The sequence below is a fragment of the Chlamydomonas reinhardtii genome, chromosome 7, assembly GCF_000002595.2.
Source record: "Chlamydomonas reinhardtii strain CC-503 cw92 mt+ chromosome 7, whole genome shotgun sequence".
Taxonomy (NCBI): Eukaryota; Viridiplantae; Chlorophyta; class Chlorophyceae; order Chlamydomonadales; family Chlamydomonadaceae; genus Chlamydomonas; species Chlamydomonas reinhardtii.
In genome coordinates, this window is record NC_057010.1 from 3,468,429 (window position 1) to 3,495,910 (window position 27,482).

The following is a 27,482-nucleotide window of genomic DNA, read 5'->3' on the forward strand; positions in this document are numbered from 1 at the left end:
TTCTGAAAATTCCCATGCATTATTGTTACAGCAACTCCCCTCATTTTACGTTCGCTTCACAGCCTGCCCGCCCATTTGTGCGCACACTCCATCTTGGGTGCTTGGAAGTGCTTGGGCGCCTTCGTCTAGCCGCAGTCGTTAGGGTTAAGTTGCGCAGGCATTTGTTCCCAGACTCATGACTGACGGTGGCAATGGCAACGGGAATGGCAATGTAGTAGGTGAGGCGCTGGGAAAACTGTCGCCGTTGTTCAAGGGCATTGGGTCGCCTGCTGTGGACGTCGAGGTGCCCGCCGACCAGGTAGGTTGTTCTCACGCCTATATGCCGCCAAGATTGAGACGCGCCAGCGGCTGCACGGTGGCTGGCACCGCAAGAAGGAGCGACTGGCTTAATCACATTGATGTTGTTCTGCGCTGGACTTGCCTTGCAGGCGGAGCCCGTCGATGAGGCTGAGGTGAATGGCCGTGTATATCACGATGAGCATTTCAACCACGGCGTGCATTATGCGGACGAGGGGACGGCACCGGCGCCTGTGGGGCGAAAGGTGACGTTCAATGCTGCGTTGTCGAAGAATATGGACTCCGAGCGGATGACGGCGACAACAAAGCCCGTTCAGCTGGGGGCACCGGTGCGTGTGGAGCCAGAGGGGGAGGGGGGTTGGGCCTGAATGTTACGGCGGGCCGTGCCTGCAAATCCTACCTTTCCACACTGTCCGGCTGTGTCCGGCTGACCGAGTCAGACGGTGCGCAAAACCGTGCACTCAGTTTTGCATAGCCCTATTATTATGCTAGCACTTGAAGAGGCGCTGCGGTGCAAAGCATTCCCACCACAGCCGCAGCCATGCGCGCACCAGCACATCCCATGTTTACCATGCAGTTTGGATGCTGACCGAATATGGTGGTCCGTCGCTGCTCAACCACGCAGATGCCGAAATGGCCGGCCAATCATCAGTCCGCAGCTTTCGAGGTGAGGAACGGGAGCCGACGTACGTGTGCATGGTAGCCACATGCGGCCCGTGTCGCGAGCGGCGACCCTCTTATAATAGGACCGACCCGGGTCTGCAGCTCCCGCCAGCCCTTCACCTGGTCGCAAATGCGCTCATCCAATCTTACAGGCTGTGTCCATCAAGCACAGCTACATCCTGTCACCTCCAGAGATCTTCGCTGAATGCGCGCACCACGGTGGGCTCAGACTCCAGGGCTCGGCCACGGCCGCTGGGATGCGGATGTTGGAAGGACGCTGCGATACTGTTACTGGATTGAGCCTTTTGGCAAGCAAAGCAAGGCGCAAGTTTCTCAAGCAGGGACTGTGTTGTGCGCGGTCGCAGGTGAGGAGAAGTATAACTACCCCTGGTACAAGCTGTGGGTCCTCACCATCATCGCCGGCTGCTACGTGGGTGAGTCCAAACGAGAGCTGTGCAGGGCTCAGCCGTTCAACCTCCGTGCCGTGCTGTGTATGCGTAACGTGGGTGCAGCCTGACACGTCTGACACCTGTCTGGGACAGGAGGACTCGGCATACTCAACTGTCAAAGAGGATCTGGCTCCTATGATCCGCACCCGGTTAGTTCTCATTGTTGCCTGCATCCTATGCGACCCCTCACCTCGGTTCTGCCTCCTCCTCCTCCGCCGCATCATCATCATCATCATCCTGTGTGCTGCACAGGCTTCGGCTACACCACGTGCCTGCTGGTGGGCGGCATGCTGGACCAGGCGCCCGGTGTGGGCAGCCCGGAGGAGGAGAACTACGGTCTGTACAAACTCATCTTTGGCGCTGTGGGCTTCCCCTTCGGTGAGTGCATGGCGGCTGCCACGGGTGCGCACCCAGGGCCGAGGGTGCGGCTGTGCCAAGTGGAGGGTATACGGCTGGCGGGGAGCGTTTTGTGCGACGCCCAACGTCGTTTGGGAAGGACGGTAGCGTACCTGTGATAAGCGAAGATGGGCAGTGCTGGGGGCGGTACCGAGCGGGGTGTCACCATGCAAGTATTGGTGTTGCACAAGCACGTGGCAGTCGTGGCGTGGACTGCTGGCCAGGTGGCCTGTACCCGCAGAAACAATCTCATCCGCATGTTCCCGGCCCGCCCCCCCCTTCCCCGACCGCTTGCTCCACAGGGTTCACCACCATCATTGTGTGTGGCGCCGACCTTTTCACCAGCCTGTGCGCCTACATGACTGCGGCCTGGTGGGAGGGCAAGGTGAAAGCGGGACGCGGAGCGTGGAGCGCGGGGTCATGAAGCCTGGGCCTGGAGCAGAGCAGCGGGCAGGGTACAGCCAGCGGCGGTCCCGCCGCCTGAGACCAGGACCTTGGGGCAGGGCCGGCAGGTCCAAGCGACCTAGCTGCCTGGCTTCCAGTGCCATTGACACCCGCCGTCCCTCAATCTGCTGGGACCCGCACAGGTGCGCTGGCACGCGGTGTTGTACATGCTGGCTGTAAGCTGGACCGGCAACTTCATCGGGTGCGCCATCATGGTGGGACTAATGACGGCGGGCGAGGTGTACCGTCACAAGACCACCACGCTGTTCAATGTCACGTACGGCAAGGTGATTTAGCCATTTGGTTGGGACCGCAAGCAGCCAATAGGCTTGCCAGCATTCTGAAGGTGGTGCGCGGGTGGTGCTTGCGTTCGTGCAAGTTGCAGCTAATTGGCACCGTTGCGAAGCAGGCGTTCCTGGGAAGGGAAGGCGCACATGTGCACCATGCGTGCAAGTACCTGACAACCGCCATGTTGCTAACCCCCTCACCTTAATTGTGCAGCTGGAGTACGGCTGGGGTGCCGTGTTCGTGAAAGGTAAGGCTTGGAAGGACCTATGGCGACAGCCCTGTTTTCTAGGTTTCCTGTCGCCACTGGCACTGCTATTGACTCCCTGCTGATGTAAACACGCCTCTCCATCTGCCTTCTGGCGTGCGCCTTAACGCATATTCGTTACAGGCATTTTCGCCAACTGGCTGGTGGGCATCGCCACATGGATGGCCAACGCGGCGCAGGACCTGACCGGCAAGGCGGTGGGCATCTGGCTGCCCATCTCCGCGTTCGCAATGCTTGGTGCGTCGCTGCGTTGCCTACCGGGGATGGCGGCGCACATGCAGTTTGCTTACGGGGTGCTTGAGGCCGATCAGAGGCATCGCGGCGTTGATGCTGTGCGGTTTTCCTTCCCCTGCGCGTCCCCCGTTGATGGCAGGGCGGGTAGCTGGCCGAAACCGCCCAACCGCTGTCCCTTGGCCTGTCGCCGCCCGACCGCAACTCGCCCTTTCCTAACCCACTGCCACCCCGCACACAGGCTTCGAGCATTCCATCGCCAACATGTTCCTGTTCCTTATGGCTTGGGCCATGGGTGCCAACATCACCGCGAAGCAGTTCATCTGGGACAACCTCATTCCCGCCACACTGGGTAACTTCTTTGGCGGTGGCGTGTGCCTGGGCACCGTGTATGCCTTCGCCTACGGTCGCACGCCCAAGCTGATGGGCGCGTGGATTGACCAGAAGCTCAAGCGGTCGTAAGCAGGGCGCCACACGAGGCGTGCCTTCGCTGCTGCTGTGAAGGATGTGGCCGCTTGCACGCAGCCGAGGTGCTGGGCCCTCGTGGGAAAGGGAAGGCCGTTGCGGCGCGTTGTTACGGCACGGACTGTTTTGCATAATCACTGCGCAGCATCTGCATCATTGAAGTATAAACTTGATGCACAGATGCTGGGGCATCCTGGACAGGAGGTGTAGCCCTATTGCACTCATAGACACGCAATGAGTTGAATCCGCACGTGCACCAGCCCGCGGGTTACCTATACATTCATTTTGACCCATCCTTCGCATGGGTCGCATTGTCAACCCGGTGCAGAAGGTGATCTACAAGCATGGAAGGGGCGTGGCCTGCGCACTCTTGCTGGGAGGCTGTGCGGGGTTGGTTTGTGGACCCTTGGCGTATGGGCTTTTCTGCCTAGCAGGTCCAGTAGGGAACAAGACAAGGCGCATATGCAACGCACGGTGTGCACCTTCAAAGTTCTGTATGCAACGTTGGAAAGGGGACGCAGGTTCACGCACGCAGGTGTACCGCGTATGCATATGCATGGGTGCGATGGGACAGGGTCGGGGGCAGGGTGGCGTAGTCTTGAAGTGTGCAGCGTATTCCCAGACCGCGTATGCACATGCATGGGAGCACATCATGGCTTTGGGCATGTGGGTTACATACAGTCCATGTTTATGTTTGCGATGTTGTACGTGGGATGAAGGGAATTCTTTGGTGTCATGGTCCTGATGCGCAATACGTGCCGCCGTGGGGTACTGCTGATCGACTGCTGGTAGGGTTCGGCATTCCGGCTCGCAAGCGCCGGCGCTTGCGCAGCTGCACCCGTTCAGTGCGGAAGCTGAACCCGTTCCGGAGGCTTTAATGATACTAGCCGCAGGGGGGGGGGGTACGAACTAAACCTCCAGACCCCATGTCCCAAAACCTCCCGACCCCCCTCCGGACCGACCGACCGACCCCCACCACCAACCCCTCAAAACCCCCTCAAAACCCTTTGGTTTTTAGCCAGGTCGGTGTCAATCGACTGCTCTCGGCGAGCTCTACAATTGTATACCTCCGGTTCAGCTGGAGGCACAATTTGACTGGCAGCCATGCCACACATATGTGTCCATGGCCGGCCACCGACCCTTCTGTCAGACTACCGGGGCGTGCGCTTAAGCTTACAATTGCGCTGAACATATGCGGTGTACATATGATGTTTGGGATTGTGCCGGAAGAGATTGGTCGACTTTCTCCCGGGATCATGTGAAGAATCCCGGGATTCATGTCACGCTCGATGGCCGGCGGCAGCCTTGTCGCCATGACCCACACGAAGCCTTGGCCGTTACACGTTAGCATCAGTTCGCATAGTCTCCATGACACCAGTGAGAGGCGCTCGAGAGGGGCTCTACGCTACTACGATGCCGATGTGGACGGACATGCGGCCGCTTTCCAGAGGCCAAACGTTCTGCAAATGCTTTAGTATGTGCATGCTAATGTGTGCTAGTGCTTGTGCTAATGGGCGGAGCGTTTAGAGGGGCGTTAGGGCGCAGAGACGAAATCTGGCAGTCCCGCCCACATCCGCGTGACGAAACCTTGGGGACCCCCAGCCCCGACGACCGACCCTGAACTTTGAGGGCCCATAACTTTGTAACACTATGAAGGTCGGCAGCCAACCAGGGGGCGGGTGTTGTTTCTCTGGGTCGCAGATGGCCCTTCGCGGCGTGGGTACGGCGTGCCCCCGCTTGTCGGGTTGTCCCTTCAATTGTAATCCGCATCCATAACTTTGCAATTACTACCCTGATTGAAACTCTGAAAGTGGATTTGGAGTCCTCTCGTCAAGCTCTTTCATTTTAGAACATGGGGCCTTTCCCAGTCGAAACTACCCCCCCCCCCCCTGCTAGCCGGTTGCATGTTGAGGTCAGTTCTTGTGAATCTTGTCTTCGTATGTGCAGTGAGGGATGAGAGCAGGGTAGGCTCCCCTCCCCTGGCTATCTCAGCCCACATCAAGGGCCTGGTTGTGCGATGTGACAGTGTTAAGGCAGGTTGGTGTCGTCCCGTAGGGTGCAGCTGATTCCCAGACCCCAGCACGCGGCTGGTCGAACGCCGGAGTTACTGTACCGACAAGTTGCTGGCTGGCTGTAATTTTGCTGACGCGCAGCCCACATCAAGGACCTGGTTGCATGACCGATGACGTGCGTGGCCAGGGGAGGTGGAGACGCAGACTGGCGGGTTACAGCGATACACAGACACGCTCGGGAACAGGGTATTCTTGGGCAGGGCCGGCGTGCATGTGCAGGGGGGTGCACCTGTGGCGTATGAGGGCGTAATTTGGCCAGCCCACCCCTCCGCGGCTCCGCCCAGAACCAGGCCCGCAGCCCTGCGCCGTCGTCCCAACGTAACCGGGACTTGGTGTGAGCGGCTCACCACACCATCTCTACCCTTCCCACCCAGGCATATGGCAAGTCGGTATGAATGCGGATGTGACAGAGGGGACCGTCCCAGCACCCGAGGACGCCGAGCCATCACATGCTATCAGGGCCCAACTTGACTCCACCAACCCCGACTTTGCTGCAAACCCTCCCGCGGTCAAAGTCCGTGTGACTCCGCGCACAGTGAGTCACTCCGCGCACAGTGAGTCCGAGCCAAGCCTCAACCCGCCAGAGCCCCACCGCTGTGCCTCAACGCCACAAGCCTAGGCACCGGGGGGCCGGGAATCGTCCACGCCGCAGCACACGCACATCGCACGCACTAACCAGGGCGCAAGCGTCCAGGCACTAGAATGGCCACCCACACGTGCGTCCTGCCCACACACCAAGCCCCCCACTACCCACAACCTCAGCAAACTTCCAGCCAGCCAGCAACTTGTCGGTACAGTAACTCATGCGTTCGACCAGCCATGCACTCCTGCTCTGCCGCTGCAAACTGTTTGCTGTCTGCTTGGGGTATGGGCGTCAGCTGCACCCTATGGGACCTCGCCAACCTGCCTGAACCCTGTCCCATCGCACAACCAGGCCCTTGATGTGGGCTGAGATAGCCAGGGTAGGGGAGCCTACACAACCACCCACAACCTCTCACGGTGAGGGACAACCTCTCACGGTGAGGGAGGCCCTGGGAGGCGGGGAAGCAGCGTCATACGGCAAACGCAATACCATGCCTTCACCAACAGCCCGAGAGATGAAAGGATGCGCATACGGCACAGTGTCCCAACCCTTTGGCCTGATACCCCGGTATGGCCACGAGGATTTCGAAAGGGCCGCGTTTAAAGGGACATTCAGTCAGGACATGTCGCGGGTTACACCGCCAACCATGGGTTTTCCAGGCTCGAACACATAAAACATGACAGTTTGAGCGATGCTCCCGGTGACAGCGTAAAGCTCATGGTGCCAGGCGACCGCAGTTTGAATGTTTAGTGCGCCGTGATAGGTTGGTTGGCGATGGGGATGGTGCGTGTATAGCCCACTGTATGTAGAAAAGTCATCAGGGGCAGCAGTGACTGAGCTCGAAGTGTCCGGCACGCCATGGTGAAGGCGACGCGCAGGAGACAAGCCTGCGCATTAGCGCGCCATATCCATTCTTGCGACACGAAGTCCCCCTAGGAGCGTGCATTTATGCTGCAACATTGACAATTTTAGGGGGCCAAAGTTGCTGCGCACTCTACTCAAACGCTTGACCGCGGGCCTGCTAAACACAGGGCTGAGTCCCCAGGAACTTCACTTTGTAATAATTATTTAGTTAAATAGCGCGTTGGCCGGCTGTGGTTCCTGGACCGGAGAAAGCGGGGGGCCTGAGGCCCCCTTCGAGGCGCTCGAAATGGACACTGGCTGTGCAGCTTCAACATGTGGCCTCTATGGGAACGAATGGCTAGGCTAAGGAGGCTCGGCGTCGCGGTGAGCCATGTCGGTCACTCCCTAGCAATTTCGCTTGTCTGTTATTTGCATCTGCCAATAAGGGACATTGTCTTTGCTAGACAGTGGCGGGAGAGACTATGAGCAGGCAGGCGCTGGCTTGGTCGCCCAACCAAGCCTCCCTCACACGTCGCTCGCAGGTTGTATGCGGCGATTGTTGCGCCTGCTGCTATACATAGCAGCAGGCGTCGCAACCTTCCGGGGCGCTGGGGCGAGCTTCTTTGAGAGCAATGCCTTGTGCGGCCACACCGGCGTGGAGGACTTTGTCCACTTTGACGCAAGTCCAGAGCTCCAGATTGAACCCTCGCTAGGAGTTTGCGGGTGGGGCTTCAACAGCCTGCTCGGCCTACTGCCGCGCGTGGATTTGTGCATTTCCTGCACGTTCACGCCAGCAGAAAAGCCGACATGTCGAGGAGGCACCACAATTGTTCGGGAACCGGTGTGGCACCTAGCGAATCGGACGGACTGCGAGTTCCAAGGCTGCTGGTTTGGCGACGGAACATGTGCGAATGCGGTAAGCGCTTAGGCCGGCGTCGTTCAGCACACAGGCCGGGCGGGAGGCTGGTGGATGACATGAAAGGGCTATCATGCGGGTGGATGGACGGGATGGCGTTTTTCACACCAACCTGTGTTTGCCGCTGCGCGGTGCGGTCGGGGCGTAACCCTCCTGGCACGCCCACCTCAGGGACCCCCGCCCAATCAACGGGTGGCAGGGATATGGCTGCGCTCAGAGAAAGAAGGGCCGGCGCTGGGACTCGTTCTGCTGGTTGAACCCGTTACAGCCCTTTTTCCACGTTTATGAAGACGTTGACGCCTCGTCCCGCCCCGCATGATACAGGGAACGGTCGAGTCGGTGGCGCTCTGCGCAGACGGCTCGCCCAACCCCAAATGCTGCCCCTTTAAAAAGTACTTCCGCTGCTGCCGGGCGCTCAGCTGCATGCAGCGCAGCACGCCCGCCGGCAAGTGCGTTGTGCGGGAGAAAGACCTCTTGCCGGGGCAGCAGTTTGTGGGGCGTGTGTTCGCCGTGCCCGCCGCCTCCACCGACTGCTACGCCTACTCCTTCGACACGACGCGCGTGTGCGGCTCCGACCGCGCCTTCCCGGCTGGCAGCGTGTACGATGCGTGTGAGACGCGCGCCGTCAGCCGCGACGCGGACGGCTGTGCCAAGCTACCGGGCTACACGTTTTACCGCGGCTGGGCGTTGCCGCCGGAGGAGGCCACCAGCTGGCGCGTGGACGACGGCACGCAGTGGGACAAGGTGGCGGGCGGCATGGCCGCCAAGGCCGCGGCCGCGCGCGATATGCCGCTCATGGCGGGGCGCTGCAGCGCGCTGGGCTCGTGTGTGGCGTTCGTGAGCAGCGGCAACAGCACGGACCTTCTGTACCAGCTGCCGGCGCGCAGCCACTGGCGGCTGACGGCGCCGGACGCGGACTACTGCGCCGGCATCTACGCCAAGGAGCCGCCGCCCGACTCGTGCCCGCGCATCCCGGGCTACTTGTTCACGCCGCTGCACACGCTGGACGCCAACGCGTCCACGTCAGCAGCAGGCAGCGCCACTAGCAGCAGCACCAGCAGCGGCGGCAGCGGCAGCTTCATCACGATTGCGGGCTCGGGGCCGTGCGCCGACTGCGCCGACAACTCGGCGCTGGCGCTGCGCTGCGAGGCCTACGGCTCCGCCTGCGCCGGCTTCAGCAACTACCACGGCCTCATCGTCAGCGCAGGCAGCGGCAGCGACGGCAGCTCGCCGGCGCTGCTGACGGACGCGCCGCTGGCGCAGTTCACCAGCACGCCGTGCGTGGGCATGTTCTCGCGCACGGGCCGCGCCTTCCCGGCCGAGGTGGAGGAGTTGGACCGGCTGCTGTGCGGGCAGCTGGTGTACTGCACCGGGCAGCTGCGCTACCACGCTGCCGGCGTGCAGGCCAGCGGGATTAGCAGTTCCGGCAGCAGCAGTAGCGGGGGGAGCAGCGGGGGCAGTAGCTACTACGTGGACATTGCAGTTGACGTGCTGACGGACTTCGCGCTGCCGCGGCAGCTGCTGGACGCCTCTGGCGGCGGCTTCAAGTCGCTGCCGGCGGTGCGCTCGCTGACGGTGCGCTGCGGCGGCGGCTCGGGGCTGCTGGGCTCGCGCTTCCCGCTGGGGCTGGCGGCGCTTCTGCCGTTCCTGCGGGAGCTGCGGCTCAGCGGCTGCCGCCTGGGCGGCCAGCTGCCGGACGAGCTGGCCAGCCTCAAGTACCTGCGCGTGCTGGACCTAAGCGACAACGGGCTCAGCGGGCCGCTGCCGGAGTCCTGGGCCAACATGACGCTGGGCTACCTCAACCTCAGCCGCAACGCGCTCACGGGCGGCGTGCCGCTGTCCTGGCGCCGCCTCATAACGCCGCCCGCCGCCGCGCCGCTGCCGCCGCCCAGCCCGCCGCCGCCCCGCTCGCCGCCAGACTCGCTGACGGCGGCGGTGGCGCTGGCGGCTTCTGGGACGGGCGGGATGGCGGCGGGGACGCCGGCGTCCACGCCCATCTCCACTCTGGCCACGGCGGCGGCGTTGCTGGTGGCAGACCTGTCGTACAACCAGCTGGAGGGCGCCGTACAGCACGATTACGTGTACAGCAGCTGCGTGGATGGCGAGATGCGGATGAGCCTGGCCGGCACCGCTCCGCCGGGGGCGCTGGTGGACGCACTGGGGTCGGGCGGGCGGCCCACGTTCCTGCTGCACGGCAACCCCGGTGTGGCGGCGTGGGCGGGGGCGTACCAGTACGCGGCGGCGGACGTGGATGCTCTGGAAGGCGGTGGCATCAACATGTGCGGCGCCAATGGGTGAGTGCTGTGGGCGGCGGAAAGGCAAGGACTATGGGAGGCTGTGTGGGGATGACGCGTTCGTGCCAGGCAGGGCAGGGAGTGCCGGAGCAAGTGCGCCAGCGATGGAAGGAGGAGGCGGGGCAATACATCCAGTGCACCATGCTCGCGAGTGTACCGCGTATAACCTCGCAAGCACCTGGACTGCCGCTATCTTTATACCTACAGGTACAAGGTGGCGCTGGGCGTGCTGTGGGGCGTGTTCGGTGCGCTGCTGCTGCTGGTCGTCGGCATTGCCGTGTACGGCGCCGTGCGGGAGTCCCGGCGGCAGCAGCGCCTGGGCGGCGGCGGCGGCGGCAGTGGCCGCTTCGGCTTCATGTCTGACCACGACCGGCACCGGCAGCACCCCTTCCCGCCGCGCGCCTCCGACCAGGACGGCGACGGCCATGCCCTCGACACGGATGACGACGGCACCGTGCCCAACAGCCCCAGCGCGGCGCACATGGCGGACAGCCCGGGCCGCGCGCCGCGCGGCATTGGTGGTGCCGGCGTGGGCGGTGGGAACGACGACGAGGATGATGACGACGACGGCAGCGGCGGCCGGCGCGGCGCAGTAGCAGTGGTGTCCAGCAGCGCCACCGCATCCGCGGCGGCCGCGGCCGCGGCGCGCTGCGGCGCGCGCGGGCGCGGGCTGTGGGCGACGGCGGGCGGCGCGCTGCAGCGGCTGTGGGGCAAGCGCTGGTTCCGGCGGCTGGTGCTGCTGGTGCGAGTGGCGTACCTGGTAGCAGACGTGGCGCTGGACGTGGCGGTGACGGTGTGGCTGTACTCGGACGGCGCCAGCAGCAGCAGCGCCGTGTGCCTGGCGTTCATCGTCATCACGCAGGTGCGCCCAGCGAGCGGCATGGGCGGTGTGGGCAGCGCTGGGGGAGGAAGGGGCCTGGCACTGACTCAGGATAAAACACTGGGCATGTGTGCTTGTGGGCGTCGGCAGGCAGCTTCGGCAGCGCGGCTGATGGGCACGGTTGTACCCGGTTCACAAGCTTGGCCGCATTCTCTGACCATGTTGTCTTGTTACATCTTGGACCTTTGGATCTCAGTATGTACGTCATCTCTTTTGCAGGGAGTCATCGGCATTGCGCTGCTTGCGTCGCTGTCGCACCATTTCTTCGCCAGCCGCACGCTGGTGCTGCTGCTCAGCCCGCTGCTGTTGGTGCTGATGCCGGTGGTGGGGCCGGTGCTGGCGGTCGCAAACATCCGCAACTCGGACGTGCCGTTGGTGTTCTGGAGGTGAGCGGCAGAGCGCGCGCCGCACCGGTCAAGCATCCGCGCTGCACCTGTAGCTTGACTGCACCGTGTCTGCCCATCCGTCCCTCGTCCCAGACGCACAGTAAAAGCATGCATTACCGGCTCGGCCCCATCCCTGCATGCCAGCCATATGCAAACGTCCAACCAGCAACAACCCCTGCCTCAGCCCCCATCCCCACCTCTTCTCCCCACCTCTTCTCCCCACCTCTCTCCCCACCTCCTCCCTCACCTCCGACTGCAGGTACCTGGAGCTGGTGGAGTTCTGTGTGGCGCTGCTGCAGGCGCCCGCCGAGTCGGTGACGCAGTCGGTGGTGTACGCGCAGCAGAACCTCATGGGCAACGGCATGTACATGAACCACGCCCTTTTCATAGCCTCCATCGTCTTCTCCCTAGGCGACATGGTCATCGCCGCCGCCAAGCTGTGCAGGTGCGCGCCGCAAACGCGCCAAGCCATACCATCCCCAGCCTATCCCGTCACTTCGGGGTCCCAGGACCACAGCGGCAAGCTCCGCTCCTGCTCTGTCGCATCCACGCTTACCTGCCCGCCTGCTCCCTGCTCCTCCCCAACGACCCTGCCCCTGCACCTGCACAGGTACAAGCGCGGCCCGCTGCGGCGTGTGCAGGTGGCCCTGACGCACCTGGACAAGGTGCGGGACCCGGCCGACTACCGCACCCGCCTCATGGCCGACTACGGGCCGCACGCCGGGTCGGGCGGCGCGCTGGGCAGATACGAGCCCACTGCCAGCCACCTCGCCACGCCGCTCACCGGCGGTGCAGGCGGCGGCGGTGCAGAGTCAGCGGGAGGTGGCGGAGGCGGTAGCGCTATGTTTGGGCTTGGCGGGAAGGGCCGGCAGGGCGGCGGCGGGACGTCTGGGTCCGACATGTTCGGACTGGGGCCTCCCGGGGCCTCAGGCGGCAGCGGGTTACTGGAGCTGCAGCCGGCGGAGGGAGCTGGCGAGGGCGTCGGTGCCGCGACGGCGGCGGCCGCTGCGGTCTCGGCCGCTGCGTCAGCAGCGGTGGCGGCGGCCACCTCGGGTAGCGGTGGCGGCATGTCGCCCATGGGCTTCACGCCCACGTCTTCCCGCTTCCGGCCGCCCTCACTGTTGCAGCCATCGACATCGCAGCGGGCTGGCGGCGGCGGTAATAGCAGCGGCGGCATGCCGTCGACGCCAAGTCGGTTAGGCACTGGGCAGCAGCCGCCGGGCAACACACGGCTGGCGCCCATGTCGTTATCGGGGCAACTGCCGTTGAAGCCCATGCTGCCTTCCTTGCCAATAACGCCAGGCCGGCCAGGGGGTGACGGGTCTGCGCCAGCCACAGGATCCGGCGCGAACCCAGCGGACCCGGCTGGCGGCGACGTGGCAGCAATGTGGGGTGGCGCCGGCGCGCTAGTGCTGGCGGCAGGGGCGGTAGGCGCCAGCGGCGCCGGCGGCTCGTTGGAACGCAGATCGCGGAGTGTGCCAGCGGAGGGCGGCAGCTTGGGAGGCGGCCCGCCGCTGCACGTGATGGCGCCGCTGGCGGGCTCCTTCTCTGCCGACGCGTCGTTGGCTGGTGCAGGGCAACCCCCGCACCATCACCATCACCACCCGCCGCTGACGTCTTCGACGTCTTGGGCGCCTATGCAGACGCCGCCGAGCATGGCGGCACGCAACCGGCGGAACAGCGGCAGCGCGGGTGGCGGCAGTGGCAGCGGCGGGCTGCCGCCGCCGCACCCGGGGCATCCAACTGCCTCGGCGACGGCGTCTTCCATATCGTTGCAAGCCTCCGGTCTGCCCGCCGCAGCGTCTTCGTCCGCCGCCGGCGCGGCTGCTGCCAGCACCAGCACCGCCTCCACAGCCGCCTCGCCCTACCAGCCGCAGTTCGCCTCCACGTACCAGAACCCGCACTTCGCCACCACCTACCAGAACCCCCATTTCTCACAGATCGACTCGGCAGAGGCACGCTATCTAGCTGCCGCAGCCGCTTCCGCTGCAGCCGCGCTCAGTGACGCCGCCAGCAGCGACGGCACCGGCGGCGGCGGCGCGGGCAGCGGCTCCCATCAGCGCTTGTCCACGTTGTCATCCGCACCAGCTGCGGCAGCAGGCGGCGGATACGGACAACGGCCGGGCTCTTCCAACGGGACAGGTGCCAGGCCGCTTGGCGGGAACACGTCCATACCGGAGCCGGCATCGCTCGGGGGCGCCAGCCCACCGGGGGCCGCGAGGCAGGGCCAATGGCCCGGCCAGCGCAGCACTGGCGGCGGCGGCGGCTCGCCTCTTGGCCCCGGCGTTGTTCTCGGCGGCAGCGGAGGCGCAGGGCCGCCGCGGCCATTCTTTGGCGGCGCGGGGATGGGCAGCGCAACTCCTGGCAGCTATGGCGCGAGCGGCAGCGTGAGTCGCAGCATGAGCCCGCTGAGAGGCGTGGCGGCGACGGCGGCGGCGGACGCGGCGACGCGCAGCGGCAGCGCCTCGCCGGCACGGCGGCGCGAGGGGCTGCTGGGCCTCAGCATTGCTGTGCCGCCCAGCCCCGGTAGCGAGGCGGAGGTGACTGTAGTCCGCATGCAGAGCTCGGCCTTGACACCCGAGGGCAACACGGGCGGGCTGCGACACCTGGTGAGTGATTGCCACAGCCCGCGCTGGGGCGGATGCGTTTTTTTGGAGCTGTTGGGATGTCCGTTCGGCCGCTTCACAGCATATTCTGACGATATGTGCTGACGCACGTCAAGCAGTGAAGCTGTGTGACTTACCAGTACCCATTCTTTTATGAAGACACTCACACGCCTGTGCCTCTTTGTGCGCGTTTGCTGCAGAGCCCCGCCTCGGCGTCTGTGCCCATGTCTGTGTCCAGCCATGGCGGCACGCCCTCCGTCGCGAGGTCGGGGCCGCACCCGCTGGCTGCCGCCTCCACGACTTCAGCGCCCGTGCCAGCAGCGGCGGCACTAGCGCTAGCAGCGGCGGCGCAGCAGCAGCAGCAGCAGCAGCAACAGCAGCACGAAGAAGGGTCGGGCCGGGGGCCATCCGACTTCATGTCTGGATGACTCCGCCGCAGGAGGGGGAGCGGAGCGCGTTCATCGCACTCGCAGTCGCCGGAGGAAGAGCCGCCGCCGCACCTGCAGCAGCAGGTGTAGCCCCGCGCAGCAATGGTGCGGGGGCCAATGATGCAGCGCCTTGAAGACAGGCATGGCAGAAGCAGCAGCAACACCACCGGTGGCAGTAGCAACAGCAGCACACGCAGTCAACGGACGCAGCAGCAGTAGCAGCAGCTGCCTCCGACACGTCACGCGCTTCGCTCCCGGGCGCGACCCCTCCTCTCGGCCGTATGACCCTCAGCTTGACTCCGACCGGGGCGCCCTTCCCTCGTTGCGCCCATCCCAAATTGCAGCAGCCTTCCGCACGCACCATGGCACACAAGTTGCCACGCGCATACTTCACAAGTTTGGGTTGTGAATCTTAGCTGGGCTCCCGTGGCGTGCACACCGCGGTGTGGCCGCCGAGGAGCACCGGCGCCGCCCAGTTCCAGATCGTTCGCGCATTGCGATGGCACTGTGCTAACCGCTGGTTGTCGCCTCCCTGCCGCATGCTGTGGTGGACTGGTGACGATTTGCGGAAAGCACAGCGCACCGCAATCGCGTGCGCTCGTTTCATGCCTGCATTTCACTTGCGTGTGGAGGGTCTGCTTTGGGGCGCCCCTGGCAGCGGTCTGATCGGACGTGACCATTGCATATGCGACTGTGACTGACGTGACGTGAAGCCTATGTGTGTGTGTGGTGCGTTAATGGTGCGCGCTGCTGCTGCGGCCACGTATGCCACGTCAGAGCTACCGGGGCTGCCTTGCCGTGACTATCCTGTTTATAATCGGACGATTCAGGCCATCGAACCTTTGAGCACGTAGCGACATGGTGTGCACAGTTCATGGTTGTGCGTGTCTAAGGCACGCCATGCGGACAGCGATCCGTCGGGCTGGCCGACCTGCATTCGCTGTCTGTGGGCCAGGCTACGGGTCTAGCGTCTACGCGTGTGTGTGCGCATGTACGCCCTCGCAGCGGGTAAGCCTGTTCTTGTGACGCCGCCTGTCCCGCTGCGGCCTTGCGGCTACCGACGAGGAGGATGGCTTGAGCATGGCTTGTGACCAATGCGGCAAGAGATATGCGATGGCGATGAGTATCGTGGAATGGTGCCTGAAACAAGGCACCGCAGAAGTTGAGGGAACCTCTCTTGATTTTGCCCCATGCGTGCTGTCTAAAAATTCATGTCCGTCGCGTGGGTACTACGTGAACCCAAATGCGTGCGTGAGTGGCGTGTTTACAATAGACAAAACCCGGCGGGGCGTGCACGTGTGTTGTGTGCGCGCGACATGTGTTGCGTCCACATCTTGTCATCTGTCATGCACTATTGATGCGTTGGGGTTTTACCAGGGTGTTATATTTAAGCAGTGGATCGGTACCGTTTACGCATGCTTGCCAGCTACCGCGGTATGGCGGCGGTCGTTACAGGAGGGGGACGGGGCAACGTGTTACAAACATGGGTCGCATGGCCGCCCGCCACTGCAGCAACAGCAGTGAAGGCATTCATTCCCCATCTCATCGGTTCTCGGCTCCGCATCAAGTCGACTGCGAAGCGGCTGCAACGCCCGCTGTTGTGCTGAGCTCGTTGTGTTGAGGTCAGATGGATGTTATGCCGCATCCTCGTGGTGTGGTGTGGACTGCGTGGTGCGCACGCAAGCACCCGAACTTGCCGGGCGGATGGCGGACCCTGAAGGCTGGGAGAGCTTTCAGGAGTGGCGAGGCTGTGGCCATAGGTCGGCAGGCGCACCTGGGTGCGGGCTGTGTGTGGCGGTTACGTGGTAAGCATTACATGGCTAGACTATTGGGGCCGGCGTAGTCGCATCCGACCGTGGCTTGACCCTACTCTTCATGCAGTTCATCAAGACCAAAGCGCCTCTCTCTCTTTCTCTTACTTGGGCGGTCACCTGTGCCAGAACAATAAAGTATTGCGGGGTGTGATTGTGAGGCCTCGTCTGGTGGAACTGGTCTTGCCGTGCTTGCTGGGCTCGGTATTGGATTGGGCCGGAAAGGCTTGATCATCCCGATTGCGTCTTCGTTGGCATGCTCATCCCCATAATGCGTGTGTCAGATGAGGGCGGCGGTAGAAAGGTTACGTAGGCCATGCAATGGGCGCATCACGCAAAGCAGTGTCGAGAGCAGGAGTAGGAGCAGTGCGTGTGCTGGTGTGCATTGTGGGGGAGTGAGGGGGTTCGGCATCACCGTGTAACCCCATCCCCGACGGCTGACAAGGACGCCCACTAAGCAGTTATGCAACAGAGTTTTACTGCAACAAGCTGCAGGCCTGCAGCTAATTGAGCAGCAGCTGCAGCAGCAGCAGGAACGCCTCCTGCACCGTCGCACGCGGCACCCCGGGCAGGCAGGCACTGCACAGCTCAGCGTTGAATGGGATCTGGGGGTGTGCAGGCGCCATCGTGCCCGCTGCCCCTGGTTGGCTTTTGACTGGCACCGTCGACCGTACCGTACATGTCACGGCATTCTGGTGAGGGGCCCGGCGGGTCATCAAAACGATGGAACAGGTGTGGGAGGACCCCGAGGCAGCGGCCTGTTGGCCGGTCCCAGCATGCGACCCAGCGCTGCTCAGTGCTTTGGAGCCCCGCACGTGAGAGGTGGACATAGTGGGCGCTGGCGGTGCCGGGCAGCGCATTACATATATACGGGTATTACATTCTGGCGGACCGCAAAAGCCAGAAGGCCCGCACCTCTCCTACCCATGCAACCCATAGGATTCGCTTACCTTACACCCATGCCTCTCGCACTCATGCTTTCATGGCGCCATTCGCCATTCTCTACGTTTCCACATCGCCTCGCCACGCCTGTAACTACTCGACAGCTGGGCCTCCACATCTGAACACGCCATTTCGGTCTGTCCACATCCAACCTCGCTCAGAACTTGACGCTCTCGCCGTACTTCTGTGCCAGGCTGTTCCAGGCCGCCACCGCCTTGGGGTCGTACTGCCCAGCGCTGCCGTGCAGCACGCACGACAGCATCACCTGCGACACAGGGGCAGATGCCAGCAGTTCATTAGTACCTACATCTGTCAAGTTGCCCAGGCGACAGGCGCACGTAATAATCACATCCTCATTCCGCCCTGGTGTGTCGCCCCCGCCCAGGCGGCGGCGTGTACCGCCAGCCCGCGCCCGCACCTTGCCGTCCTCCCCGAAAAAGCGAGTGGCGTACACGTCATAGTCACCGGCCTTGGCCTTGGACTTGGCGAACTTGATCTCCTTTACCTACAGGCAGGCAGCCGAGGAGGGGAGGGGAGGGGCAACGCCGATTCAGTTGTGGTCGTTCACGTGAACGTACTACAGCGCCTGACTCTCTGGGTCTGGTCAATCGGGACGCTGTGCGGTTGCAGGGCACAGTGCCATGATGACAGGTTCACGCTGAGATACTGCAAGAATATGCAAGCATGTGCAAGCAGGCCGCTCTGGCTTCCCCACCTTGCTGAGCGGGATGTGGCACTCGAATGACTTGTCCTCTGAGGCAATCGTAGCCAGCAGCCCCCGGCTGGGCGTCTCATTGTAGCGCACACTGCGTCCATCATCAGGCCAAGACAAGGTAATGGAGTTTTGGGAGAGGCACGCGGCGTTGAGATGCTGCTTTGAGCTAATTGGGGGACGGCACGCGTCTACCCACACCCTCTCTCCCCCGACCGCCTAGCCGTCCCCACCTGCACCCAGCGAACTCGCCCGCTTCCCTCTTAAAACGCCCTAGTGAGTCTCCTGCCCCGAAATCACTTACGCGCCCCAGTCATTAACGCTTTCCAGAATCGCGTCTCCAATTACGATGAAGCGGGTCTTCCCTAGCCCGGCCGCGGACGCGTCATCGAGCAGTTGTCGCAAGCTGGTTGCAGTTGCTTGCGCGCGAACTACTACTGGCCGAGCGGCAGCGCGCGAAGCGCGAAGTGGCCGGGCATTCGTGAAAGGACGTGAAGCAAGCATAGTGGAACGTCGATTCAGCTAATAAGTAAAAGGAAGTGCTAACAAGTTGATCGAATCCAGTTGAAATAATGTTGGTCTCGACCTTTACAGGGTCGTGCGAGCATGCGTCGCAGGGGGCCGGTGGTGCCACTGTGCCAGTATGTCCGATGGCCCCATCTGTACTCCTCCACAATCCGCATCGTCCGCACTCGTGACACCCGGCACGACTTCCTGCAGATGCGGACTCCGCAGCAGCACAGGTCCTGTATGTGTCTATGCCCGCACGTAGACTGGCACCATGTACAGCACTACGGCAAGTCCAAGCTCCTGATCCTCACACACCCTTTCGGCGTGCCTCTCCCATGTAAGTTGTGGGCCCGTCAACGCCACATAGTGATATCATTCAAGCCCTGTTCCTACGCATCCATGCCCTGCAGGAGCCTATTGCACTTCGCTCACTTCCGCATGCATGCGCCGCAACTGCCATGCACCCATTTCCGCCCGGGCCGGGCTTCACACTGACCTGGGGACCCCTGCAGCCAAAAGTGGCGCAGCGCGAACCAGCAAACGCACACGCATCTCGTGCTTACCTAGCACACACATACATTCACACACATATACGCACACACACGAATGGCGGGCTGCATCAGCGGTAATGGCTTTACGCCAGCTCAGGCAGTGCGCTGGACGTCCCAGCCGAGCCAAAGCTCAGCACCTTTCCAAACGCAGGCTCGGCCCCGAACTCCGGGTGAGAGGCGGCGCGGCTGACATCGGCCTTCACGCGCCCCGTGCCGGCAGACAGCGCGCCCCCGCTGCGGCCGCCCACCAACCCCACCCCCAGCCCCAGCGCTTTTAGGTGGTCGTCGTCCTCGCCCTCGCCATCACCTCCCCACAGCCCCTGGCCCTGGGCGCGCATGGCTCCGCCAGCTGCGCCGCCGCCACCTCCGCCAGGCCGCGGCGGTAGCCCCACTGGCTGCGCTGACGCCCCGCCCCCGCCAAGCCCTGTGGCAGCACTGCGGTTTACATGGGCAGCAGGTCGTCCCCAAGCTGCTCGTTTCCCCAGTCGTCGTTGTCCTTGCCACCGCCGCCACCCATGTGCTCTTTGACCAGCATCTTCTTGCCGCGGTTCTGCGCCGACACCGCGCTGCTGCCAATGTCGTCGTCCAGGCCGCCCATGCCACCCATGCCACTGCCAGCTGCGGCCGCGGCGGGCGCCGCCGCTGTCGTTGCCTCGGGCACCGCCGCCTGGGGAGATCGAAACACGTGGAGCAGCAACAAGTAAGCACGAGTACAGGAGTAACCGCAGCGGGCGCAACAGCCCAAGGCCTGCAAGGCTCCAACCCGCAACCCCCCGCCATCCTCTGCCTCCACCGCCCCGCGCACCTTCTCCGCCTTTTTGAGCTTGGTCATGTACTCGGCGGCCTCGGCGCGGCGGCCCAGCTCGGAGCACAGGTGCACCAGGTAGCGCAGGCACTCAACGTTGTCGGGGTGCTGCGTGTGGATTTGCTTGTACTTGCCCAGCGCGGCGGGCAGGTTGTTGGTGCGGCGGTAGCAGGACGCCACCATGAGCGCCCACTTGACCTCCTGCGGCTGGATCTTGGAGGCCAGGTCAAAGAAGGGCATGGCCTTCTCGTACACCTCCGATTTGACATGGTAGGCGCCCAGCCAGGAGATGACGTCCATGTTCACCGGGTACACGCGGTGCGACTCCTGGTAGTAGTGCAGCGCCTTGGCCTCGTCGTCGAACCTGCGCGGCGGTGCGTGGAGGAAGTGGCGAGGACAGAGGAGGCCGAAAGCGAGGTGAAAAGGAGGCGGAGAGGCGCCGGCACTCGGCGCGCACGTACGGTATGCGCTGCTTTTGCCAGTGTGCGGTTGGCGCGCCAGCATGCACGCCAGCATGTAGGCTGGCACCGGCCAGTGGCCCCGTCCCCGCGGCGATGCCTGGCCGTGACCCACCTGGCGTGGATGGCTCCCAGTCGCGCCAGCACGCCGGGGTCGTTGCTGACCAGCGAGGTGAGCAGCTCAAACCACTTGACCGCGTTCTTGAAGTCGCCCATCATGTCGTACGTGGTGGCGATCTGCGGGGCGACACGCGGTTTGCGGGGGCAGGCAGGGTTACAGCGCGTCAGTGCCGCCGGGGTAGGGTGCTGCATGCAAGAGGATAGAGTTGATGCGGGTGGTGCAGCGCGCGCACTGCCCAGGAGTGCGCCTTCAAGCGCCCCAGCGGCCGAATGCTGCACGCACCTGGTGGATGACCTCCACGTTGTCGGGCACCATGTTGTGCAGCTTCTTGAACGCCGCCAGCGCGTACGGCAGCTCGTTCAGGCGCTGGCTCACCAGGCCCAGGTTGTAGATGGCCTCCACGCAGTAGGGGTCGATGCCGGCAGCCTGAAACACATGACGTGTGTGCGATTGAGGGAGTCAGTGACTGAAGTGATAATCGAGCGAGTGAAACAATGCAGCGGTTGCATCAGCTCTGGGCCGACACTTGACGTAGTAAGGCAGTGCACTGGTCAGCAGCTCATGTCAAGCCTCCACCCGGTTAGTGACAGCCCGGCTTAGGCCTTCCTCAGTCCTCACCTCGTTGAACAGGCTTCGCGCTCCCTCCAGATCGCCGCGCTCCACCAGCACGCATCCCTTGTTGACGTAGGCTCGTGCGTTGTAGCGGTCGCTCTTGAGCGCCATCTCGCTGTACTTGTCGGCCTGGTCGGTCTCGCCCTCCAGGAAGTACAGGAACGCCAGGTTGGTGGCGGCGCGCGCCTTGACGCGCGGCTCCTTCTTCTCAAAGTCCTGTGGGGTGAGGCGAGGCGAGGCGGGCGGGTGGTGATTAGGGAAGGGCACGGCTGGTGGGGAAGGGGCGAGACGGGTGGCACAGTCGTGTGCAATGCGGCCATGAGGCCACATATCCATGACACTATCTGTTCTCAATCGCTGAAGTGTGCTGCAGGTGCGACCCCCTATTGCTTCCACCTTGCCTCACGACGTCCCTCCCTCCCTCCCTCCCTCCCTCCCTCCCTCCCTCCCTCCCTCCCTCCCTCCCTCCCTCCCTCCCTTCCTCCCTCCCTCCCTCCCTCCCTCCCTCCCTCCCTCCCTCCCTCCCTCCCTCCCTCCCTCCCTCCCTCACCTTGAACACGCCCACGGCTTTGTCAAACTGCTTTTGCCCCATGAACCGGGTCGCCTTGGCCAGCTCCACCTCGTTGGCCAGCTTGGTGTAGCCCGCGTCGCGCAGCTGCTCGCAGCACCACATGAAGCCGCCCTCAAAGCCGTTGGCGCGATCCACCTGTGAAGCGGCGGCAGGAGGCCTCGGGGATGAGAGGAATGAGAGGGCATACTGTGCCGGCAGCCGCAAGCTCACGTGCACTCAAGGTACACAGCCCGCATAGCCTCGCTGTGTGATTTACCGTGCTGCAACCCTCCTACCTTCTCGGAGATGAGCTGCGCGGCCTTGACAATGAGGCGCGTGATGATGGTGTTGCGCTTGCGCATCTCGTCCTTCAGCCCGTCATCCATGGTCATCACTTGCATGTCGTCATCGCCCATGGGGTCGTCGTCGTCATCGTCATCCATCTCGCTGGGTGGGCTCACCTGCGCCGCGTGTCGCACAACACGAATCAACACACGGCGGCAGGTGCGCGTGGCCATGCGTGACTCGTGCGACGTAGGCACACATACCGTATGTGACATACGTGCACGTGAGCCTTGCATCCGCACTCAAACCGCGCCCATTCCGCCCCAACCGCCAAGGCAAACGCAAACACACATGCAAACGCACGCACCTTGAGCAGCTTGATGAAGGCGTTCTTCATGCCCTCGCGGTCGCTCAGCGCGTAGTTGCACATGACCAGGTTGTAGCCGGTCTGGTGGTCGGGCACGTTGTCCATGACCGTGGCGAAGGACTGCAGCGCGTCGGGGTACTGGCCCATGCGCACGAACGACAGCCCGATGTTGCGCATGATCTTGAAGCGGACCTCCTTGGCGGTGGCGCTGATCTGGTCCAACGCCATGCGGTACATCTTGATGGCGGAGGGGTACTTCTTCTGCTCGAAGTGGATGTTGCCCATGTTGACGCGCAGCCAACCCGACTGCGGGAAGTTCTTGTTGCGCACGATGGCTGCGCAGGGGTTGCAGGTTGAGAGGTGGGGCCATCAGCAAGCGTGTGGGCATGTGGACAGAGACCCAGCAGATATCCATTCTTGCGCCCGGCGCCGCCACCCTCACGGCGCCCCACACGCACCAAACGTACCTGTGTACAGGTTCAGCGCCTCGCTGTAGTTCTTGTTCATGTGGTACATGTGTGCCAGGTTGAAGTCCACGGCGTACATCAGCTCCAGGTTGATCTGTGTGGTTGAGAAGCGAAATCAAAGAGGTTAAATAAGGTTGCGGTTGCAGGCGGCACGGGCAGAGTTAAGGGTGCGTGGGCTTGCCTAAGGTGCATGCAGCCGGGCAGCGCGCACAGCAATCTCAAGTGTCTGCGCTGCAGCGCGCAGGACTCGGTTGCCGCAGAGCGTAAAGCCATGCAGTGCACTAGATGGCTGCACACGCACCTGGTCCGCCATGTTGTTCTGTTCCCGGAAGCGGCACAGCTTTCGCTCATTCTTCTTCGCCTCCATGGCGTTCTCCAGGGCTGCGGGGGGTTGGGCGAGATGCAACAGACAGGCCGGCGGATCCAGGTCAGACCTTTCTGGTTGAAGAGTACCGTAACACTAAGTGCGCCGCCACCAGGTGCCGACTCATCGCCATCTCCGCATGTGCACCTTCCGCCACAACAAGTCGTGCCGCTGCTTTGCCTAGGGGTGCAAATGCGCAACAATTTGGTCCGAATGCCGCGCCGCAAACGCTTGGATACGTGGCCGTACGGAGCGGCAATGCACTGCCGATACCGCGTGCCTGCCGTAGCCGCTGATCGCACCAGGGCTGTCGTCTGGTTTTGCCAAACCACGGGCTGCGGCCGTACGTGTTCCGCAGCAGCACTCCTCTTTGTATGCTGGTCGCGCCCAGCACCGCAGCACACACCCATCTCATTTGGCTGCCCGTCCACACGGCCCAACGCCCTGCAACGCCTGGACAGCTGCCAATCGCCTCACCCGAGTTGATGTCATTCTTAGCCGCGTCCGCCGCGCTCTTCTCAAGCAGCTCATGCACCGTCTTCTCCATCCCGCGCGCCTGCTCCTCCGGGCTGGTGTCACCCTTGCGAGCCACCAGCATTGCGCCACCCCCCGACGAGCCCAGTGTCGACCCCATTGAGCGATTGAGGGGGTCAAACTTCTTGTTAGGCGCCGACGTGAAGCCAGCACCCCGGTTCGAGGTCATAGGCCGCGCCAGGCTGGGGTCCTGCTGCATCGCCGTGCCGCCCCGCATAGCCGTGCCTGGCACGAAGCTCTTCATGGCCGTGCCAGGCGGCCCCATCATGGCTGCAGCGTGTGGGAGAAGGTTCCGGATCAGCAGCCCGAAGCAGTGAGGCCGTGCCCACTTGCCCCAGCGAAGCAACCAAGGAAGCAACCGCTGTGACCGCTGCGGCAACCGCGAGGCCCTGATACCCACCGGTGCCTGGAGGAGCTCCATCGGCCCCAAGTGCCTTAAATGCGGCACCACCCGAGCCCTGCAAAACGCGGTCGCGCAAGGTAAGGACCGGTGCACACATGCGCATAACATAGCGTGACCACAAGCAGCTCACCGCAAGCGGGTTCGATTGCTCATCATATCCTCCATAAAGGTCATCCTCCTGCGGTGGGACATGCAGCGTTTTAGGCTCCCTTCCGGTGCAGTGGAAGCCGAAAATGCGCTGGTCAGCTAGCACTCGCACCTCCGTGCCCCCGTAGCTCATCTTCTATAGGCTGTTAGCAAGATAAGTATGGTACGCAAAGGAAGGATAGTGGGGAAGGAGCTCTGCACACGGCCCTGCCTTCGAGTAGCTCAAGTGTCAAGTTGCCGCTCTCCTCTATGCTATATATATTTACTAATTATCTTTGGTGTGTAGACAGCCATAGCGACCCCCCGAGAAACGCGCCCCCGACCGCTTCCGCTGGTCGCATGCATGGGGCCTGAGTTTCCTCTCTCAAAGAAACTCCGCACCAAAAGCCTTTGTGAATAAGTCACATAAATGTTATGATAGGGCTCAGCTGCTTGCCAAATACATGAATTTAACGCGGGAAAGTCTTCCATTCTGCTTTGTTCACTGGACTGTGGCTGTTGTACGTTTACGATTAACTTTTTACGCTCTGGTTATCAAAGACTGAGGCTGATATCAGCTGGTGCGTGCTTGACTCGTGGACCGCGCACTGGAGCCCCGCGGTTCGTGCGAGCCGTGAGAGTAGCAGCGCTGACCCGGCACACGCGCGACACGCGGCGCGGAGTCCCAGCAGGCCTTCCAGCCATCACGCATCATGGACATTGGGAGCTTCACTGCTGAGTTCCAGGCGCTCACAAGCCTGCTACGAGACCCGCAGGAAGAGGCAAGCCCCAGCCGGGCGCACCACAATAACCCCACGAGATAACCCCAGGCCTGCACTGACGTGTTCTGCAGGAGGCAGCGCCCGCCCCAGGATCGGTCTCAAGACCCAACCCTGGCGCTATCGGACCGAAAGATCTGTTGAATGTGAAGGTGCCAGCTCCAAAAGGCAAGTACAGTACTGGCCAGTGGCCACCAGCACTGCGTGCGCTTTGCTACCCTGCCATGGCCATACTGCCTGCTTATGCGAGATAATCCATGTGCTAATTCCTACAGCTCCACAACGGTATCGATCCCTTGCTTTGTCCGCAGCTCGCCACGACCCTAAAGAGATTTGGCGGGAGGATGAGCTCCTGGACCCCGCGGCGGCAGCGGTGGATGACGACTATGATGACGGGCGTGAAGTCCCCAAGTGAGTGGCGCTTGCCTTAACACTGCCTCACGCTTGCGCCCTGGTTAGTGCGTGCGCTGTGCGTGTGTCCTGCGGCCTAGGCGTTTCCAGGCACTCCTGTGCCTAGGCTTGTGGCGTTGAGGCACAGCACTGGGGCTCTGGCGGGTTGAGGCTTGGCTAGGACTCACTGTGCGCGGAGTCACACGGACTTTGTCCGCGGGAGGGTTTGCAGCAAAGTCGGGGTTGGTGGAGTCAAGTTGGGCCCTGATAGCATGTGATGGCTCGGCGTCTTCGGGTGCTGGGACTGTCCCCTCTGTAACATCCGCATTCTTAACACTGCGACTGGGAGGCTTGTCATGTCAAGGGTCGCAATTGATGTGCTCCGGCTGTGGCTGTTTGAGGGCGTGCCGCCTTGCACCAACCCTGCTGTCCGACTCTGCCCGTCCGGGTCCTCCTTCAACCCCGCTGCAGCCCCCAATTGTCCCCATCTCTCTCCTCTTTACCCCCGCCTGCGCATTATCCCACTCTCTCCTCGCCTCCTCCCCCTCCTCTCCTTATCGTTACCGCTCAGCTACGAGTTCCTATACAAGCAGGCGGTGGACACCGCGGACAACTTCTTGGGCATGAGCGGCAAGGACGGCTCGAGCACCAGCTGCGAGGACCTGGTGGTGCGAGTGGAGCTGCCGGGCGCGGCCGGGGCCGCAGGTAGATGACAGGCGGGCCGGGCCAGGGAGCGCATCAGCGTTTGCTAGAGCACAAGAGAAACCGGCGTGTGTGATGGCCCGAATGTGCGTGGGAGTGTGGGTAATGGCATTGCGTGCAGTGGCAGGATGGTGCTTCTTTGCTCCCATTGTGAAGACATTTGTCAGTTGGTACCCAGTCCGACGGCGTTGAATTCATGCCGAGCCGCGTCATTGTGTCAGGACGGGCGCTAGGTGCCTCGCCTGCACACACTTTGGCTGCCGAACCAGAGGCCGGGCACCGGTACCAAACGAGACCCTGATTTCACAACCCTCTTGGCCCCAGAGCTTGACCTCGACGTCAAGGACACCTACCTCAAACTCAGCTCACCGCAATAGTGAGCCATTGATGGGGTTACGGGGTCTAGGTTCCGTACAGAACGGTGGACAGAGACTTCAGTAACAGGTGCAACCCTGTTTCGTGGGGTTTCTTCCTCTGCATACACGTGTGGTGAGCCGTATTCGTCCCCTCTGCCCGCTTGCCTCTTCCCTCCCGTGCAGCAAGTTGTCCATACATTTGCCACATAAGGTGGACGGCGAGCGGGGAAAGGCCAAGTGGGATTCCACCAAGAAGGTGCTCTCAATCACGCTGCGCATCATTCGGGAAGAGCCATTCTGATACATTTCAGGCAGGCGGAGGTATGCATGGATGCATGCACCCTTGACGGTGCGAAGCCCACCAAGAAGGGTAATGTCAACTGGTTGGGTGGACAGGGCGCGCGGACTGTAGATGCACAAGTGCGTTGGGGTTGGAATCATCAGCTGCGGGACTGTCTGGTGTCGTTCGCCCATGGTTGGCCCAGGGCCGGCGGCTGAGTAGTACAGAGTAGTACGTGCGGAACGGCGGTTGGTTGGTCTGCCTCGGTTTGGAGGGGGAGGATCTGGCACACCGACACCGCCAAGGTCCTCGGCAGCAGTATGCTAAAACCATTACGTTATTTGAGGAAGTCGGGACCCGGTCAGAGCAAACTGTGATACTGGAGCGGGTAGGCATGGGTGTATGCGGGTTGGCCCGGGGATGCTGTCTGGCTTGCATTCTGCAGCGAAGCGAACACACAGTGCTCATGTCATACTTGAAAGTATGCAGATGCTCTGGTCCGGTGCTCTGCGCCGCACTTCACCGACGTCACGCCTTCTGTGCGCTTCGAGTGCAATTTGTCCTGTGAGAGGGCAGGGGGGTTCCTCCCGTTGGGTTCGTGTCGTCTCTCAGGCACTGGGGTTTGCGGCGTGTTGTCCTAGAGCAGAAAGCATCGACGTGTGTATGCATATCCATGGGTATACATTGCGGTGAACTGCTTGGCTGATGTTGTCGGACCCCGCCGGCAAGCAAATTCCAACGTGCTTGCACACGGCGACGCAGTTCTGGCTCAGCACACAAGGATAGGTCGGAAATGTCATGATTGAATACTATAATGACAGGATAAGGGCCGAGTAAAGCTGTTCGCCGCG

The 27,482-nt window shown here is 62.6% G+C and overlaps 5 protein-coding genes across 5 annotated transcripts; 3 read left to right on the top strand and 2 right to left on the bottom strand.

The window, feature by feature from the left end:
• The first annotated feature begins 48 nt into the window (after window positions 1–48).
• On the top strand, window positions 49–4,425 carry CHLRE_07g335600v5 (uncharacterized protein). Its single transcript, XM_001700096.2, has 11 exons — window positions 49–298; window positions 429–626; window positions 923–964; window positions 1,113–1,179; window positions 1,326–1,394; window positions 1,662–1,787; window positions 2,108–2,190; window positions 2,393–2,536; window positions 2,751–2,784; window positions 2,926–3,039; window positions 3,275–4,425. Exons 1-11 carry the CDS (start codon window positions 176–178, stop codon window positions 3,493–3,495), a joined length of 1,221 nt encoding a protein of 406 aa, XP_001700148.1. The 5' UTR covers window positions 49–175; the 3' UTR covers window positions 3,496–4,425.
• A 2,653-nt stretch (window positions 4,426–7,078) lies between these two features.
• On the top strand, window positions 7,079–16,751 carry CHLRE_07g335650v5 (uncharacterized protein). The gene is made up of 8 exons (XM_043064261.1): window positions 7,079–7,380; window positions 7,539–7,912; window positions 8,237–10,206; window positions 10,414–11,068; window positions 11,306–11,472; window positions 11,732–11,917; window positions 12,083–14,081; window positions 14,279–16,751. The coding sequence occupies exons 2-8, from the start codon at window positions 7,544–7,546 to the stop codon at window positions 14,504–14,506; spliced, it is 5,574 nt and encodes a 1,857-aa protein (XP_042922829.1). The 5' UTR covers window positions 7,079–7,380; window positions 7,539–7,543; the 3' UTR covers window positions 14,507–16,751.
• Window position 16,752: 1 nt separating this feature from the next.
• On the bottom strand, window positions 16,753–18,498 carry CHLRE_07g335700v5 (uncharacterized protein). The gene is made up of 4 exons (XM_043064262.1): window positions 18,276–18,498; window positions 17,975–18,065; window positions 17,678–17,764; window positions 16,753–17,524 (listed from the first exon to the last, which is right to left on the bottom strand). Exons 1-4 carry the CDS (start codon window positions 18,473–18,475, stop codon window positions 17,417–17,419), a joined length of 486 nt encoding a protein of 161 aa, XP_042922830.1. The 5' UTR covers window positions 18,476–18,498; the 3' UTR covers window positions 16,753–17,416.
• Window positions 18,499–18,547: 49 nt separating this feature from the next.
• On the bottom strand, window positions 18,548–24,419 carry CHLRE_07g335750v5 (uncharacterized protein). Its single transcript, XM_001700048.2, has 14 exons — window positions 24,258–24,419; window positions 24,129–24,176; window positions 23,996–24,053; window positions 23,539–23,865; window positions 22,999–23,078; window positions 22,698–22,791; window positions 22,231–22,565; window positions 21,875–22,039; window positions 21,579–21,734; window positions 21,035–21,244; window positions 20,699–20,842; window positions 20,411–20,532; window positions 19,838–20,201; window positions 18,548–19,699 (listed from the first exon to the last, which is right to left on the bottom strand). Exons 1-14 carry the CDS (start codon window positions 24,276–24,278, stop codon window positions 19,475–19,477), a joined length of 2,349 nt encoding a protein of 782 aa, XP_001700100.1. The 5' UTR covers window positions 24,279–24,419; the 3' UTR covers window positions 18,548–19,474.
• Window positions 24,420–24,558: 139 nt separating this feature from the next.
• On the top strand, window positions 24,559–27,470 carry CHLRE_07g335800v5 (uncharacterized protein). Its single transcript, XM_043064263.1, has 6 exons — window positions 24,559–24,906; window positions 24,978–25,071; window positions 25,215–25,314; window positions 25,865–25,998; window positions 26,320–26,371; window positions 26,535–27,470. Exons 1-6 carry the CDS (start codon window positions 24,838–24,840, stop codon window positions 26,650–26,652), a joined length of 567 nt encoding a protein of 188 aa, XP_042922831.1. The 5' UTR covers window positions 24,559–24,837; the 3' UTR covers window positions 26,653–27,470.
• Window positions 27,471–27,482: the final 12 nt, after the last annotated feature.

Coding starts and splice junctions, on each gene's coding strand:
- CHLRE_07g335600v5 (XM_001700096.2), top strand. CDS start 176: ATGACTGACGGTGGCAATGGCAACGGGAATGGCAATGTAGTAGGTGAG. Junction 627..922: donor CCGTTCAGCTGGGGGCACCG/GTGCGTGTGGAG, acceptor TCAACCACGCAG/ATGCCGAAATGGCCGGCCAA. Junction 2,785..2,925: donor GGGTGCCGTGTTCGTGAAAG/GTAAGGCTTGGA, acceptor TATTCGTTACAG/GCATTTTCGCCAACTGGCTG.
- CHLRE_07g335700v5 (XM_043064262.1), bottom strand. CDS start 18,475: ATGCTTGCTTCACGTCCTTTCACGAATGCCCGGCCACTTCGCGCTTCG. Junction 18,066..18,275: donor AGCGTTAATGACTGGGGCGC/GTAAGTGATTTC, acceptor TGATGGACGCAG/TGTGCGCTACAATGAGACGC. Junction 17,765..17,974: donor GCCACATCCCGCTCAGCAAG/GTGGGGAAGCCA, acceptor GCCTGCCTGTAG/GTAAAGGAGATCAAGTTCGC.
- CHLRE_07g335800v5 (XM_043064263.1), top strand. CDS start 24,838: ATGGACATTGGGAGCTTCACTGCTGAGTTCCAGGCGCTCACAAGCCTG. Junction 25,072..25,214: donor GAAGGTGCCAGCTCCAAAAG/GCAAGTACAGTA, acceptor CTTTGTCCGCAG/CTCGCCACGACCCTAAAGAG. Junction 26,372..26,534: donor AAACTCAGCTCACCGCAATA/GTGAGCCATTGA, acceptor CCTCCCGTGCAG/CAAGTTGTCCATACATTTGC.
- CHLRE_07g335750v5 (XM_001700048.2), bottom strand. CDS start 24,278: ATGAGCTACGGGGGCACGGAG. Junction 24,177..24,257: donor TGAGCTACGGGGGCACGGAG/GTGCGAGTGCTA, acceptor GTCCCACCGCAG/GAGGATGACCTTTATGGAGG. Junction 21,245..21,578: donor AAGCCGTGGGCGTGTTCAAG/GTGAGGGAGGGA, acceptor CTCACCCCACAG/GACTTTGAGAAGAAGGAGCC.
- CHLRE_07g335650v5 (XM_043064261.1), top strand. CDS start 7,544: ATGCGGCGATTGTTGCGCCTGCTGCTATACATAGCAGCAGGCGTCGCA. Junction 11,069..11,305: donor CGTTCATCGTCATCACGCAG/GTGCGCCCAGCG, acceptor TCTCTTTTGCAG/GGAGTCATCGGCATTGCGCT. Junction 11,473..11,731: donor GTGCCGTTGGTGTTCTGGAG/GTGAGCGGCAGA, acceptor CTCCGACTGCAG/GTACCTGGAGCTGGTGGAGT.